This window comes from Penicillium coprophilum (genome assembly GCF_028826855.1).
Source record: "Penicillium coprophilum strain IBT 35676 chromosome Unknown utg000004l_segment0_segment0, whole genome shotgun sequence".
NCBI lineage: Eukaryota > Fungi > Ascomycota > Eurotiomycetes > Eurotiales > Aspergillaceae > Penicillium > Penicillium coprophilum.
Genome location: NW_026622723.1, coordinates 3,230,952 through 3,247,322, shown reverse-complemented (window position 1 = coordinate 3,247,322; position 16,371 = coordinate 3,230,952). Strand labels below are relative to the sequence as shown.

General features: G+C 48.5%; 7 protein-coding genes across 7 annotated transcripts; 3 read left to right on the top strand and 4 right to left on the bottom strand.

Annotated features, from left to right (window-relative positions):
• Positions 1–380: 380 nt before the first annotated feature.
• Positions 381–2,069, top strand: N7500_005669 (putative amino acid permease family protein; the record flags this gene model as incomplete). Its single annotated transcript, XM_056676813.1, has 2 exons — positions 381–534; positions 589–2,069. 2 exons carry the CDS (start codon positions 381–383, stop codon positions 2,067–2,069), a joined length of 1,635 nt encoding a protein of 544 aa, XP_056531813.1.
• A 1,477-nt stretch (positions 2,070–3,546) lies between these two features.
• Positions 3,547–5,480, top strand: N7500_005668 (S53 family peptidase; the record flags this gene model as incomplete). The annotated part of the gene is made up of 3 exons (XM_056676812.1): positions 3,547–3,655; positions 3,726–4,696; positions 4,755–5,480. The coding sequence occupies 3 exons, from the start codon at positions 3,547–3,549 to the stop codon at positions 5,478–5,480; spliced, it is 1,806 nt and encodes a 601-aa protein (XP_056531812.1).
• Positions 5,481–5,914: 434 nt separating this feature from the next.
• On the bottom strand, positions 5,915–7,061 carry N7500_005667 (uncharacterized protein; the record flags this gene model as incomplete). Its single annotated transcript, XM_056676811.1, has 5 exons — positions 5,915–6,105; positions 6,161–6,385; positions 6,457–6,564; positions 6,648–6,960; positions 7,011–7,061. The coding sequence occupies 5 exons, from the start codon at positions 7,059–7,061 to the stop codon at positions 5,915–5,917; spliced, it is 888 nt and encodes a 295-aa protein (XP_056531811.1).
• A 319-nt stretch (positions 7,062–7,380) lies between these two features.
• Positions 7,381–7,836, bottom strand: N7500_005666 (uncharacterized protein; the record flags this gene model as incomplete). Its single annotated transcript, XM_056676810.1, has 1 exon — positions 7,381–7,836. The coding sequence occupies one exon, from the start codon at positions 7,834–7,836 to the stop codon at positions 7,381–7,383; it is 456 nt and encodes a 151-aa protein (XP_056531810.1).
• Positions 7,837–8,305: 469 nt separating this feature from the next.
• N7500_005665 (uncharacterized protein) lies at positions 8,306–10,523 on the bottom strand (the record flags this gene model as incomplete). Its single annotated transcript, XM_056676809.1, has 10 exons — positions 8,306–8,650; positions 8,707–8,792; positions 8,848–9,137; positions 9,194–9,218; positions 9,272–9,302; positions 9,357–9,752; positions 9,801–9,878; positions 9,939–10,211; positions 10,271–10,323; positions 10,379–10,523. 10 exons carry the CDS (start codon positions 10,521–10,523, stop codon positions 8,306–8,308), a joined length of 1,722 nt encoding a protein of 573 aa, XP_056531809.1.
• A 2,510-nt stretch (positions 10,524–13,033) lies between these two features.
• On the top strand, positions 13,034–13,997 carry N7500_005664 (Acyl-CoA N-acyltransferase; the record flags this gene model as incomplete). The annotated part of the gene is made up of 2 exons (XM_056676808.1): positions 13,034–13,637; positions 13,669–13,997. 2 exons carry the CDS (start codon positions 13,034–13,036, stop codon positions 13,995–13,997), a joined length of 933 nt encoding a protein of 310 aa, XP_056531808.1.
• An 890-nt stretch (positions 13,998–14,887) lies between these two features.
• On the bottom strand, positions 14,888–16,139 carry N7500_005663 (uncharacterized protein; the record flags this gene model as incomplete). The annotated part of the gene is made up of 4 exons (XM_056676807.1): positions 14,888–15,079; positions 15,140–15,441; positions 15,503–15,840; positions 15,892–16,139. 4 exons carry the CDS (start codon positions 16,137–16,139, stop codon positions 14,888–14,890), a joined length of 1,080 nt encoding a protein of 359 aa, XP_056531807.1.
• Between the last annotated feature and the right edge of the window lie 232 nt (positions 16,140–16,371).

The following is a 16,371-nucleotide window of genomic DNA, read 5'->3' as shown; positions in this document are numbered from 1 at the left end:
AATATGATCTCTTATATCCCATTTCTTCTGGTGGGGAGACTAAGGCCCACTGGAGGGAGGTCCTCCCGAAGACGATTCCCCGCAAGATAAAAGGGCCGATCATTTCTATTATCATCTTCAGTGACCAATCCTTCTGATTCACTGAAATCTACGGAGTAAAAAGTATCAGGCCTGCGTCATTGGATACTCTCAATTGGTCTCCTTTATCTAACTCGTATTTGCCGTGAGGGGTTTATCAACGCGGACCGAAAGCGCCAGATCATTTAAAGTATATAGCAATCACTTCTGTCCATGTTTCCTTATTTTCAGTCAGAAAATGGGCGCATTTCCCCCCTGCCCACTGAGTTGATCAACATCGCCTCCGGCTGAATTACCACGGCATGGATTTGGAATCCAATTCGCAACCCCTGAAGCCACCACTGACGGATCAGAATGTGCAAGATGCGCAGGACCTCGCTACCCTGGGCCATTCCCAGGCCCTGACGCGGAAATTTGATCTATGGAGTATGCTGGCGCTCGCCTTTTGTGTACTTGGTAGGTTTGCATGTCTTGCCCGATGAAACCCGAAAGTGGGCTGACGTGTTCAAGGTACCTACTCGACTTTCGCACAGGATCTTAGCAGTGGCCTCACCAATGGTGGTGCTATCACCATCCTCTGGGGCCTGGTGTTGGTCACCGTATGCAACCTCTGTGTTGCTCTCTCGCTGGGCGAGTTGACTAGCAGCATGCCTACCGCCCTCGGCCAGGCCTACTGGGTATATCGACTGTGGAATACACCTCTGGGGCGGTTTGTCTCATATATGTGTGCGTGGATCAATACATTTGGATGGTGGACCTTGACTGCGTCACAAGTTGCCTTCATGACTGAGTTTCTGCTGGGCATGAAGACCATGTTTGATCCCGAGTGGGATGGAGTCAACAAGGGCTGGCTCAACTTTGTTGTATACATCGGAGTGGTCTTTGTGCTGACCCTGATCAACGTGGTCAGCTGTCGCAAAGAGAAAATCCTACCCTGGCTCAACAACTTTGTTGGGGTGTGGTTCTTCGGTCTGTTTATTGTCCTTTCTCTTGTTCTACTCATCTCCGTCGGAACCAAGAAGGAACTGTCATTCCAGCCCGCTTCATTCGCGTTTGGTGTTTGGAAGAATGAGACTGGCTGGGGCGACGGTGTGGTTTGGTTCACCGGGTTGGTACAGGCAGCGTACGGGTTGACCGCATTCGATTCGGTGATTCATATGGTGGAGGAGATTCCTGCGCCTCGGAAAAATGCCCCTCGAGTTATCTGGATGGCTGTTTTGTTCGGTGCCGTGACTGGATTCATCTTTATGGTGGTCTGTCTGTTTTGCATCCAGAATGTGGACCGCGTCGTCAACGCCGACCTCCCCTTCATGGAGCTTATGCTCGAGACTGTTGGACTCAAAGGGGCCGCTGTCCTGATTGCACTGTTCATTTTCAATGGTGTAGGACAGGGCATCAGTATCCTCACCACTGCATCCCGTTTGACCTGGGGCTTTGCCCGTGACGGCGGCATACCGTTTAGCAATTACTTCAGCCACGTCGACCCTGTGTGGCAAGTTCCCGCCCGCGCGCTCTGGGGTCAGGGCATTGTCATCGCCATCGTCGGCATCCTATACCTATTCGCCAACACCGTGCTTGAGGCGATTCTCAGCGTCAGCACGATCGCCTTGACAGTCTCCTACGCCATGCCAATTCTTGCCTTGCTCGTCACCGGCCGTGAGAAATTGCCCCCGGGTCCGTTCAAGCTCGGTCGCATTGGTCCGTGGTTGAACTGGGTCAGCATCTTCTACTGTATCATCACTACCATTTTCTTCCTGTTCCCTGGCAGCCCTAACCCGGCACCCAGCGATATGAACTTCGCCATTGCTGTCTTTGGTGTTATGCTGGTCATCGCTGTTGCATTTTGGTTCATTCAAGGCAGCCGAACATATCTCCAGACCGAAGATGCTATCGCCTCGATGGTCTACGCTCACCACCTGGAGATGAATGAGCCAGGTGTCGAAGACACCGCGCCGGCTGTTCAAGCACCGGTCATTGTTGATTGTAAATAATTCTGTGAGCTTTTGTTTCTCGAAGCCAGTTGTTTGGACCGTAGGACAAACATGTACATAGTAATGCATAACCCGGTTGGAATTTGTACATCTGGAACCAGTTTGACATACATCTTCATACACGGAAACCTTCTGACCTTTCAAGTCACGAGCTGCTATGGCTATGAGCTTTGAATATATTCATTCAAGAAAAATGAAGAAAAATTAGATGTACAATGTTGCGTCGCAGTTGGACACAACTCGACTAAGAGTCACGGGACAGCACGGAATACCCGCGGACCGCTGATCTTCTCACCTCCGAAGAAAGATATTAACATTTCAATAGCACCTGGACACCACACTGAATCAACAACACCCCCATGCTGACACCTGATATGTCTCACACAAGCAAACATTTGAGGTGGTACTCCGTATGGAGCCCCTACGGCTCAGATGACACATCAAATAATGAAGCCCTGAAGATCGAGATCACCAGCCACATCAGTCTCCAATGCCAAAATGACTCTGGCACAGAATAAATTCTGTGTGAATCATTGGCCCCAGCCTCCGGCACACAATGAAAATAAAATTGATATTTGGGTGATAATGCTTTAGCAGATTTCAGTGCCACAGAAGTCTAGTGTCTCCAAGATTGTCTTAGTTTTCGATACGATAGCTCAATTGGCTGTCAGCTACTGCAGTAGTGCATGCATGATCACCATCCCAACCTCCCTGCTAGCTAATGTAGCAGTGCATGATCATCATTTCAACCTTCCTCCTCGAGAGGCTTGGCAGGGGATTAATTATTTTGTTCATTGAACAACTCTTCCAGCTCCTATCAGGTCTGATGACTGATGAACTGTGGGCTGTAAATCAGAGCCAGAAGCAGAGATCTCTTCTTAGGGTCCAGCCATCCAGCCACTTGACAATACAAGCAAGCCCCATCCGACGCCCCTCACATTGTTTCCCTCAGAGTGGGTCATCCCCTGCCGATCATTAACGGACCCCGACGGACGCACTCAAAATCACAACGGAATAGCCGACTTATCTCGACGCGGAGCATGTACAGAGTACACCGTATCGATCCTATCATCAATTTACCCTCGGATTGGGATGGCTGTTGGTCACCATGGACGGAGTAGCGAGATCCCGATGCAATATCACGACCGCCAGTCATTGATTCTGAACAGTTTCACCAAACGGGAATCCACCGAGAGTCCACTGGACAGGAACAGTGGAATCTATTATGCCAAGGAGATGACGCGAACCTTCGATTCAAGCACTCCGTCCTTTTCAACCTTGTATTATCCTGGACTTCTTCAACATTCTTTATCGCCCCATTCATTCCCCCCCACAAATGCAACCATAATAAATACCACTTTACGGTCTTAACCCCTCATTTGGCTTTGATAATTTCCCGCCGGACTATTTATACTTCCTGTATTCGCTGTGTGAAGGCACCGGTATCTGAGAGGGTGTCATATCACTCGTGTTGATTATGATTGTATCCCTTTTTAACCGCGGAGCTTTGTCGCTCGCGGTCTTGTCGCTTCTCGCGTCCTCAGCTGCAGCCAATGTATTTGAGAGTTTGTCCTCTGTTCCTCAGGGTGAGTAACTTGTGTAGTAACTTGTGTTCTAAACTCAACCGATGGAATCGATACGCTGACCCACCCACAGGATGGAGATATTCTCGCACACCGCGGGCTGATCAGCCTATGAAGCTACAAATTGCCCTGGCACAAGGAGATCCTGCCGGATTCGAAGCGGCTGTGATGGACATGTCAACCCCTGATCACCCTAGCTATGGGCACCACTTCACTACCCACGAGGAGATGAAGCGGATGCTGCAGCCCAGCGCGGAGTCCGTAAACTCGATCCGTGACTGGCTCGAAGGTGCGGGTATTACCAAGATCGAACAGGATGCCGACTGGATGACCTTCTACACGACTGTGGAGACGGCAAATAAGCTGCTGGCAGCCAATTTCCAGTTCTACGTCAACGGCGTAAAGCACATTGAGCGTCTTCGCACACTCAAGTACTCCGTTCCAGAGGCTTTGAAGTCACACATCAACATGATCCAGCCAACCACCCGTTTTGGCCAGCTGCGCGCCAATGGGGCCATCTCACACACTCAGGTCAAGGAAACAGATGCAGCTTTCCGCTCGAAGGCTATGTCCGCTTCCCCGGACTGCAACAGCGTCATCACCCCCCAGTGCCTCAAGGAGATGTACAATGTTGGTGACTACCAAGCCAGTGATACCAATGGAAACAAGGTCGCATTTGCCAGCTACCTGGAGGAGTATGCACGCTACGCTGATCTGGAATTATTCGAGAAAAATGTCGCACCCTTTGCCAAGGGCCAGAACTTCTCCGTTGTCCAGTTCAATGGTGGTGGTAATGATCAACAGTCGAAATCTGGAAGCAGCGAGGCAAACCTCGACTTGCAGTACATTGTTGGAGTCAGCTCTCCTGTTCCCGTTACCGAATTTAGTGTTGGTGGTCGTGGTCAACTTGTTCCCGATCTCGACCAGCCTGATCCTAATGATAACAACAACGAGCCGTACCTTGAGTTCCTCCAGAACGTGCTCAAGTTGGACAGCAAGGACCTGCCCCAGGTGATTTCCACCTCTTATGGCGAGGACGAGCAGGTATGATATCCCCTCTCTATTATTTATGGTTTCGTCGGTCTCTAACACCCACTTCCAGAGCATCCCCGAGAAGTACGCCCGCAGTGTCTGCAACCTTTTCTCACAGCTCGGCAGCCGTGGTGTATCTGTCATCTTCGCATCTGGTGACTCCGGCGTTGGCGCCGCTTGCCAGACCAACGACGGCAGGAACGCGACCCACTTCCCACCCCAATTCCCTGCTGCCTGCCCGTGGGTGACATCAGTCGGCGCGACAACCCACACCGCTCCAGAGAAGGCCGTGTACTTCTCATCCGGCGGCTTCTCCGATCTCTGGGACCGCCCGAAATGGCAAGAAAACGCTGTGTCTGAGTACCTCGACAAACTGGGCAACCGTTGGTCCGGCCTTTTCAACGCTAAGGGCCGAGCATTCCCCGACGTCGCAGCACAAGGCCAGAACTACGCCATCTACAACAAGGGCTCGTTGACCAGCGTTGACGGCACATCCTGCTCGGCACCTGCCTTTGCCGGAATCATTGCTCTCCTCAACGATGCCCGCTTCAAGGCGAAGAAGGCACCCATGGGCTTCCTCAACCCCTGGCTGTACTCCGTCGGTCGCGATGGCCTGAAAGACATCGTCGACGGCGGTAGCAAGGGCTGTGATGGCAATGGCCGCTTCGGCGGCGCCCCTAACGGGAGCCCATCCATTCCAGGTGCAAGCTGGAACGCTACTAAGGGCTGGGACCCTGTCTCTGGTCTTGGATCCCCTAACTTTGCTGCCATGCGCAAGCTTGCGAACGCTGAGTAGATTGAGAGTCTTGCATGCTGATGTAGTCCATTGTTTGAGTTTCAGAGAATGACTGATTCGGATCGATTGGAAAATTCCGGTATAGATGCATGCATGCTAGTTATATACATATAGATTGTCCCCTATATTTGCAAATATAATAAGCCTGTGTCTCATTCACATGTACTCTTCTTTCTACTATCTACCTCGAACTATCTTCAAGATATCTAAGCAGACCGCTGAAAAGTCCTTTTGGGAAACTTAAAAGACATCATCAGGCCGCATATCTAGTAAGAATGATAGAGAAATTGAAGTTGGTCTTGAAATTGAAATGAGTGTATAGGTTTGTCTCAAGACTTCAAGAAGGCGGTGATGATTGTGGCAGGGCAATCGTCTAATGAGAGACTTATGTATCCGTGGTCGCCCACCTTTTGAAAATGTTCATACAATGCTCCTTATTCCTGGAATACCGGCTCGGACTTCTCAATGTCCTCCTTGCTCAAACACCACTTATCCTGTAACACAGGATCAAGACTCGATGCATAGACATCCTTGGGCCACCATTCACCCCAGCTGGTCAAGAAAATCTGTTCTGGATCAGCGGGGAGATTCTCGGCTGTGACTGCGCGCAGGATACTTTGGGCACCTATTGATGGTTAGATACCGTCTTCAAACCAAAAATTTAAATCCAAGTTCCTTACCCTCTGGCACAGTCTTGGCATCGGGCATGTCCATGGTCAATTTTAGGCCTGAATGCCGAGCAAGTTTAGTGTTCGGGATGAGACCCGGCGAGACGGCTACGACTGAGCAATCTGGGAGGCTACGGCGCCAGTAGTGTGCACCGAGAAGCTGGGTGAATTTCGATGCGCTGTACACTACTTTTGCGCTCGCGCCTGAGTTTGCTTTAAGGTCGACATCAAGAGTGCCTAATATGAAGTCAGCATTGTGAGCCCCTGTGCTTTTGGTGACACGACTGAAAATATGGAACAAGACTTACTTGGATCGCCTTCTCTCACATTACGAATTGCACCCGAAGATACAACGACGATACGGGATTGCGAGGCAGATAGTACCTCAGCAAATTGGTGAGTCAGATAATGCTGAGCTGTGAGTTGTGATTCACGAATGATTAGCTCCAGCGTCCCTTACTGTTCTCTTCAGTAGCCGATGCATGGAACCTTAACATACCTAGATGATTTACTACGTAAGATTCGCACCATTTTGAGCCATGAGGTCCCGGTCCATCGGCGCTGGTGGCGAGGCCCGCAATGAGGAAAAGATTGTTCAATGGTCTTTGACCCAATTCAGAGAGTGCTTGCTTCGCAAACGACTGCACGCTCTTGAGGTTCAAAAGATCTAGGGGCAAGATAGAGACCTTGTGCTTTGAAGTGTCAAATTTCAGGTCATCGTACGCAACACGCGTCATCTCTGTATCACGAACGCCCAGGATGAAGCTGTATGGCTGTGCCTGCTGGAGTAACTGCTTGATTACTTCAAATCCCTATCAACATGTTAGCTGGAGTGTGGATATTCTAAAGGGGTGCAGCTCACCAATCCCGACGAGGCGCCTGTCGCGATGACAGTCTTTGCAATCGATGACATTTTGGCAGCTTTATCTAGCGATATTGGATATTCAATGGCCTAAGGGAGATGGGAGTGTTGGAGGGACAGGATATTATCCTAAGCTGACTGTGTCCCCGGGGCTTATTCCTGACGTCAGGTGATCCTCTAGACCGAAAAGGGATATTAAAATGGATTATGCATGTCAAATCTTAGTTTACATTGAAGGAATCCACGCCCAGAGGATGCGAGGTAAAGAAAACAAAGTCGCTCATCCGCTAGAAAAAAAAACCAATCATCGAAACGGTCGTTGAATCCTTCCCCCGAAACAATCACCAACCCATCCGTGGACCTCCCGGATTTAAGCAATAACAGCCATTAAAGCAGAGCTGAAAAGGAGTCCAATCAGTCCCAGACCAGACTTGGAGATTTGCTGGTTTGCGATCGCAGCGTTCGTGGAAGTCGAGGTAGTAGACGAGTGTGTGCTAGTGCCCGAGGAAGTGGATTTGGAGCGTGTGGCAGTGGCAGTGGCGGTCGCATTGAGAGCGGCGTTGCAGAAGACATCGTGATAGTTGCCGCTCTTCCTGGAGAGGCAGGACTGGAGCTCGTTGATATCCTGGCCCTGGGCGAGACAGTAGATGCCACAGTTGTTCTCATACTTGGAGACCTCGGCGTCTTTACAACACTCATCCATCACATCGGTCATATTCCCAGTGACAATACCAGCACAGGCTGCATCAGTTGTGGGAATTTCCCAGACTCTGGCGCCGCAGGCAGTGCCTGTTGTGCTCGCGGAGGTGGTGGAAGTAGTAGACATTTTGGATTGTGGGGATTTGTGTTAGGAGAGAATGAGAGATGGGTTGGGATAATTTGAGGATAAAGAAGGAGAATGAGAGGCGAAGAAGTCAAAACGACCTGTCCAAGACACAGTGATGACCTAAAATGTGACAGGTGTTAGGCCTCCAGCCTTGGCCCTCCATTTACTATACCGTACGGAGTACTCCGTACTCCGCCATGAGATGAAACTCATTATTTTGGTTCTTTTGACACGAGTTTTTTTTTTTTCGTTTCTCTTACGATACCTTCGATTAGGTGCATGTGATATGTGTTATGCATCTGGTTTCCATTCAGGTATGGAGTACAGAGTAAGGAGGGAAGAAAACGTGAAGGAATTGTACACCGTATAGAAGCTAATATGTATGTCGACCACTTGCCAATACATACTGACAAAATTTGTCGGCCTCTCGATCTGAAGTTCGTTTGAATTCAAGGTAACTTGCCTCAATTTAATTCTTCAGGGTAGGCACGACATTCTCGTGCCTCGACACCTCGACCTTATTCTCATCCATCACAGCCTCGGGAGATTTCTCACCAGCAGGCTCTGCGCCGACAAGGGCGAGAAGCCCAATTTCTCGTTCAATTCGTTCCTTGCGTCCAGAATCCGCAGCTGCCAGCCCGACCGATCCGAACAATTCGTCCATCTCCTCCAGAGTGCGACCTTTGGTTTCGGGTACAAAGAAAATGACATAGAGCACACCGATGGTCGTGATGCATCCGAAAAAGATGAATGCACCAAAGTTGCTTTTTTGGAGGAAAGGAGATGTAGCAGTACCAACTGCAAAGTTGTTCAACTGCAGAGTACCCAGTTAGAGATTTCCATGTAATTTTGTGCTATCTCGTGACTTACCCAGTTACTGCTACCACCAATACTGACGCCCTTGGCACGCATACTGAGTGGGAACACTTCGGAAGTAACAATCCATGCAACAGGTCCTGGAGGAGAATGACAGTTAGCAAAGTCTAACCTGCGCTAGGAGTGTGTACTTACCCCATGAGTAGGCGAAGTTGATGATGAAAATCCAAACAAAGACAATAGCAACCCAACCAGCAGCTTGGTGCTCTTCGAAGCTACCCTGGTATGCCCCAATGATACCCGCGACAATGAAGTGGCAGGATGCCATTCCAATTGCACCAGCAATTAGGATCTTCTTTCGTCCAACCTTGTCAACCCACAGAACGGCAGGGATGGTGAAAACGAATTCAAAAATTCCAACAACACCAGTGGCAAGTAGCGAGATTGTATTACCACCTAGATGCATCTCCTTGAAGATGAATGGTCTGCGGAAGTGTCAGCGGGTATCTTCTACTCCGGAACTGCATTTCTGGGAACTCACGCATAGTAGTTAATTGCATTAATGCCTAGATAAGAATGTTAGTGGTGGTTTCAATATTCGGCTTTTTGTATATCTTACCATTCCATTGTTGGAACACCATAACCATACACTAGGATATCATCAGCAATATTCATGGGAGGGCGACATGTAACACCAAACGTACCGCTGTTGCCGTACGCTTAAACAGAGACTTGTCGGTGATCAATGACATGTAATCATGTAGTCCGATCTTGAAACGGCTGGAAAATGAGCCATCCTGCCAGTTGGGATACTTCTCGGCAGCCGTCTCTCGTTCGAAGAGGTACAAGCTCTTGATTTCAAGGAACTCAATGCGAACAAGAAGATCATCCTGGGGTGCGCTACGCAAACGAGCCAGTGTTTCCAGGCATTCTTCCTCACGACCGGTGTTCATAAGATGACGGGGGGACTGCGGCATGAACATCATCATACCCACAGCCAAGGCGACAGCGGGCACGATTTGAATACAGACTGGGACCAGCCATGCAGCATCCGACTGTGTTGTCCCGGTACCGCCAATGTAATTTGTTCCATAGCCAATCTGCAAACGTCAGAACTAAAATATTTCACTAGAACGGACATGACCTACCCAGAAGCTGACCATGATTCCAAAGGTGATGGCGAGTTGCTGTACAGCCACAAGTGAACCACGAATCTCCGGTGGTGCCTTCCGTCTTTGTTAGTCATTTTCCCCTCTAGAACTCCCGATGTTGTCGTATTCACTCACCAGTTCTGCATTGTACAGCGGCACAACCATACTCAAACTACCAACACCCAGACCCGTCACGAATCGACCTCCGAAGACATAGTCTGGGCTCGCTGTACAAGCTTGAACAATGACACCAACACAGAACACCACCACAGCAACCAAAACGGTCAGACGACGGCCGAGTGCATCGGCGAGATATCCGTTTGCCAATGTGCCCACCCAAGCACCAAGTTCGAGGATAGACGTGAGCATTCCTTGCTTAATACCAGTTTCTTTCGCATAGTCTTGGGTCTATGGGTAGAAAGCCATTAGCAGTGCAAAATGGTGGGTTTGACGAGTGATACACATACCGCTGCCTGGAATGCCGGCATGGTCAGAACTTGAGCGAACATTCCCTGGTTATCTGGATGATATCAAATTCTATTCACGAGTATATTGACATGTTTTCGTTAACTTACATCCATACACCAACCCTCCGAGTGAGGCAAAAAGTCCGATACATGTTGTCTTCTTGTTGCTGATCAGGCCCTTGAACCCATTTTTGCCTGACAGCTCAGCACGTTTGGCCGACACGGCTGTCTCTCCCGCAAGAGGAGCCACCATGGTGTATCAAAACACGGATCAATAAGGATAGATGATACAAAGGAACCCAACTTCAGATGAAACTGAAAGTAAAAAGAGAATGGCAGATATCGGAAAAAGTTCTAACGCGACCTTTACGTCTTGACGGGGGATCTGCGAGTATTTATTTGCTCGGCTACGGATAATGAGCTCGAACTCAACATTCCCCCGGGAACTTAGCCCCATGGGGATATAGGGGGAAATGATCGGGTTCGAAACCTGGAAACATGAGGTAATCGGCCCAATCAGCCCATTGGTGACCAAGCTTCGGTCTCCTCTCCTCATCAAGCCATGTGGGCAGGTCGGATCGGCTGTGAGACGGGAAAGGCTCGACTAGCGTGGCATTGGACTGCAAGACCGTCAGTGGCTGCAATAACCTTGGGCCGTGCGTGATATTCAAGCAGAATTTAACCGGTTCTTGGCAAGAGATCCGGAAACGGCTGGATAAACTCGGGAAGACCGTACGGAGTATGCAACGTCGAATGGCTAGAAGGGAGATGATGGGAGTTGAGTCGGCATGTGTCGTTCAAAGGACTCGGAGCTCCACCGGATGGAGAAATTCCGGGGACCCCGCGGATTTCAAAATCTGGAGATTCATCAATCTCAACACCCAACTTGCATTTCATTCAATGGCTGTATACGATGTACTAGTCCAGATGAGATTGTCTGAAGCCGCCATCTAAGCTACAATCCAGAAGTAATGACTGTCTCATTTGAGGTGAAGTCAACTGTATTCCCCACATCCGAGCTCCTGAACCGGGTGAATTGCTTTGATTTAGCCGATTTAGCCTCTGTCTTCATAGCTGACCGCACATTTTGACTCATGCACGAATCGGCTTTGGGTGTGCTGCCGGTCATCCACTATGTACTTTGAACGTTGAACCTCAGGATTAACCGGCAATGGTACGGAGTATGTACATCAGGTATCGACATGTGGGTAAAAGGGAAGTCCCTATCATTGTCTCCAAATATGCGTTTCCCCAGACGCCAGACTTGATCTAAAAAAAAAAAAAAAAAAAACATCCATAGGAAATTTCTCGGCTTCCTGCCGGAGATTGATCGGTTGTGAACCAGGAGACCTAGCCTTGGCGCAATCAACACCCGAAAGTTCTGTATCGAAGGTTGTCTGGATGCTTAAACTGATTGACTTTCCACATACTCCACTTCGGCCTCATGGACACACGCTTGGCCTCGGCCCGTCCAATTCAGAAATCCCGATTCCCTTTGCTTCCCCGATGTGTATGTTCGTGCTATGAGAACGAAATAGTATTTACTTCTCAGTGTTGCGTGAAGTATCTCATGCAACAATCCTCCATTTCTTCCACCTCAGTTGGACACTTCACGAATAAACTACTAGCACATACTTGAGTCTCATATATATTGATTCTAAACAAGTGCTGTGGCATTCGGCAGCCCTATACAGACCTCAAAGACCGTAACCCGAGTGCAAGCGCCATGGTTATATTAGAAAACACAACCGGCGAACAGACCAGGAATCGAAGCAACCCTCATGGGAATATTGCACTGGCAGCTCGCGATGGCGTAAATTGTCCCGGTAGAAAGAGAGGTCACACTACGATATTCGCAAGCACATAACATCAAAAAGTAGAGAATTCAAAGCCTATCCTAGGCACTGAAATGTATAGCCAGGAATTTCAGCCATAGAAAAACCCGGGAGTTTCGATGTGGCGGAAGGATATGCCAAGGTATAGACGGCATTAGCCAGTAAAAAGGCGCCTTGAGCAGCGAATATAATGCTCAATACGCCAGGTGTGCGGAATCCCATGTTTTCCAGGCCATTGGATTTTGCTTTGGAGAGAATTTTCTTTAAATCAAATGATCTCTGAGCGTTGCAAGTGGGGGTCTTTTACGTTTCCGTTTCCGGTTTCCTCCGGTTGAACTTCAGTGTTGACACATATCGAGAGCCTAGACTGGATGGTTTGTAGGCTTCTTTTTTTGTTCTTTCGGACGGGGAATATGAATTCAAATTAGCCTATTGTTTGAATATCTCAGTCACATGATCTTTCTCTATAGGTTCTCACAGTCCTCCTCATATACATCACTCATACTTTACATGTACCTCATGCTACATACATCTACTACATACCCAGTAGCATATTCCACACCTACATGTGAAGGAAATGCACCGAAATAATGCAATACAGTCTTCGAGGGGAATCCAGTTATCTTTGTGTCCCTAAGATTGCTCTTTGAAGGCACACGCTGGATCTAGATAGACAGCCTTCGCAGATTTCTAAATTATGCGAGAGGTTACTATACAAGTAGAACATATTATGTACACAACAACTCAGCCCCCTAGTACATACTGTGAAGTTTCGTAGTTTACAGTCTTGGCCCGACCCGTCTCAATGCTGTTTGCTTCCCTGTGAAACCCTTTGATGTCAGTACAAACACGTCCATCCTACCCTGGCAGTCCTCGCACTTTCAAACTCTATTCTCTGGGTACTCCGATCTATCGGAGACAATTCACCATGGCGCATATAGTAACATCCCTATGTCTAGGAGACAGTGACACCACTGCAAGGCCAAAGGACGCCGTTAACCAGAAAGTGACCCGCCAGGCGAACCCGAGTACCAACCAGGGCGCACATAACCCCATCGTGTCTCCAGGGCAATCAACTGATGTAGCAACTGAAGACTTCGAAATTGCCTCTGCACTGAACCTTGTCGCCGTCTCGGTAGCTGAGCAGCGCCACCTCGCCACTAAGTGCCTCATCCTTCATCCGGCCACTTTAACCCTGGTAGCTCTGGGTTTCGCTTACAGTGTCGGTGCCGTGTACTATGACCCTTCAGGCTGGCCCTACATTGCTGTTATCTGTGTCACTGCGGCATCAGCCACTCTGGACATTATCATGCGCTTTGCAGGGAGACATGACGGTGAGGCTGAGAACGTTGGAACGCTGAACTGGCTGTACGGGCACGATCCTAGCAAGAATGTGGATGATACAAGGATTCAGAAAGATCCCACCTTTAACTCGGATGGTGGTGCTACCTTTGTACTTATTCATCGATTCGGGAGCCGCATTGCCGGGGCACTTGTCATAAGCATCACATGTTGGCGCTGCCCTCCTCAAGGTCTTGATTTGCTATCATCATGAGTGGAAAGGGCCCCGATTCGCCAATTCCCATGTTAACTCGCTTCGCGTTTTCCCTTCCCTTTTTCATAGTGACATAGACCAGGAATTTGCTATGTGGAGCTCGTATCTACGCAAACGAATCGAGGCCAATCGCCAATCTCGTTCTGCCTTCGAGGCTCGAATGCTCCATGCGCCTCTGAATCATCTGAGTGCGAATTATGGCCAGAGTCCAAGAGTTGATGCACGGATGCGGTTGAATCGCATCCAGGTAAAGCTAGAGGAGTTGATCGGAAGATATTTCGACATGCGCCTTGACAAGGCATTTGAAGCTCAGGCTCGGTGGAAGGAAAGCTCGTAATTGGTCACATTCTAACATTGACTTGCTGTTTCTGAATAAATTTAATGTCAATGGAATTCAGACTTATTGATGTTGAGGTTCGTTTTCTGCTTTTGCTATCTATCTACGTAAGTAGCGCTCCGCAAAGCCCACAAAGCCCATAGCCCAACCCAACCCAACCCACAAATGGGCTGGGCTTTGGGCCCGAGTCCGGGCCCAATAAGCCCAATTAGCACCACACAATGCAAACATTTTGAAATATTAATTACACTATGTTTGAGCCCCGTAATTAGCACTTGTATTGTAGTAATACATTATTATCTAAATACATAATCTATGAATGTTAAGTGAAATTTATGTATCACGTTAAAATATAAGATAGAATGCGTTGGTTAAGAATAATTCAAATCACTAAGGTTTGTCAAGAAGTGGTGGTACTCCCAGGCTCATCTATAGCCCATAGCCTACTACGGGTTGGGCCATGGGCCCCCATCTATGGGCTTTGCGGAGCGCTACACGTAAGTATTTTTTGAATCGGATGCTCTCACGAGTGCATTCTCCTTTTTTCGAATACATCACCACTGGCAATTCCAGAAGAGAATTGGATGGATATTTGCAAATTTGTTCTCCAATATGAGCCCCGTGGTAATTCGTTGTTCCTGTACAGGTCAATGAAGGGAGGAGTATTTTTCTATGTTCTGTGTTCTAGCCATGGATCTTGAAGCAATTGCTTAGCTGTCTTTCTGTCTTCTGGTTGCCATTGAAGCATTCCTCTCATGAAATCTAGGAACATCTCTTTGTTTCTTCCATTCAGGCGCTCCTCGGAGTTTTTTAAGGACATCCCACCGGGAAGATCGACTTGGTTTCTCCAATGTCCTGTCACACATGCCTCCGCGTCAGAACAATAAGATTCAGGTTAGGTTCAAGCGTGGCATACCATCTTCAGTAAAGAATTCGCAACTTCGCTCTCCGCGCTTGAGGAAGTCCAAAGGAGGAGGACCCAGTACTCCGATTACTTCCGCAAGGTGCATGCGGGTGGAATAACCCTTGCCATCTGGGTCCATTCCAGTAAACATGTGTTTACCTTCGAACAAATCCCATACCTATTATTTTCATCCGCTTAGTGGCGAAGATAAGACAAGGTGTTAGAAGGGGGAACGAACCATAGTTCCAACATTCCAAATATCAATGGAGTAGCTCCACTCAATTTTTAGCATGACTTCTGGTGACCTGTAGATAGTGGGCTGAGCATCATGGCTCCTCTTCTCATCACCCCGTACAGCTGAGCCAAAATCGCTAAGAACTGCCCTGCTGAATTTTGGAGGTAATTCAAATCGCCGAGAGGCATAGACTGGCATGTTATCAACTAATTTCCGCGCCGAGGGATGCTCCATCTCGCTATCGGTAAACCTGTCAAGTATTGACATCTCTTCGAGCTCCTGGAGAATATTATCGCTCTTGATGTCTAGAAATCTTTGTTGGTTGCCTCGCCTGGTTGATGTCAATTGAAAGATATGTATCCTCACCGGTGTGAACAAGCTGGCATTCGTTGTGGAGATAATCAAGCGCAAGGAAGATCTGCTTAAGTCCGCTTTTAAGAAGATCTTCGCTAAGCCGATGCTCCGGGGAGCGATACATTAAATGTCGAAAGCTCCCCCACATGGGCTTTTGGACAACGCAATGATGCTCGTTATCTTGATAACTGCTCCCTTGATGCAGGATCGTGAATCCATCTAATGCACTCCTCACATGGGCATAGCCCGGGTGCCGTCTATCTCCCTGGCTCAACAATTTATAAGTCTGTACCTCCCTTTGGCTAGTACCATCCGCTGTGTACACCTTCAATGTGACATATCGATGATCCCTGCTTGAATCAGCATATTTTGACTCCAAGACTCAATGATTTTCGGCATACTCAAGATCACGAGCGAGCCATACTGTTGAAGTAGTTCCGAAACCCAGCTTGCCAACAACCTGATACTTGGATACTAAGATGTCACCGATATTCACAGGATAGTAGCGTCCTTTCTTAAACTCTTCAAAGCGCTCTTCTTCAAAGGTGTTTGACGGCTTGATTACTTCAAACCCACCTGTTGGAAACCGAAGCACAGGCGAGTGGCCACTTCTTATAGCGGTCCTGGCCCACTTGAGGAGGGAAGTCATGTTCTTAGGTAGTCTGGAGATATAGAGAGAAATCGAGGGTGAGGCGGGCCGTTGCTCCGAGGCTCCCAATTGATATAGTTGTCTCGGATTCGGGTCATTGATAAAGTGCACAATAGATGGAAGGGTGACCGGAACCGTGAATGTCCAGTTGTCATTAGGGAAAAGACTATATCAACAGTGAACAAGCGGTCAGGTGACAAATCCGCAGAACAGACGTTGAAGTTTAAAAGAA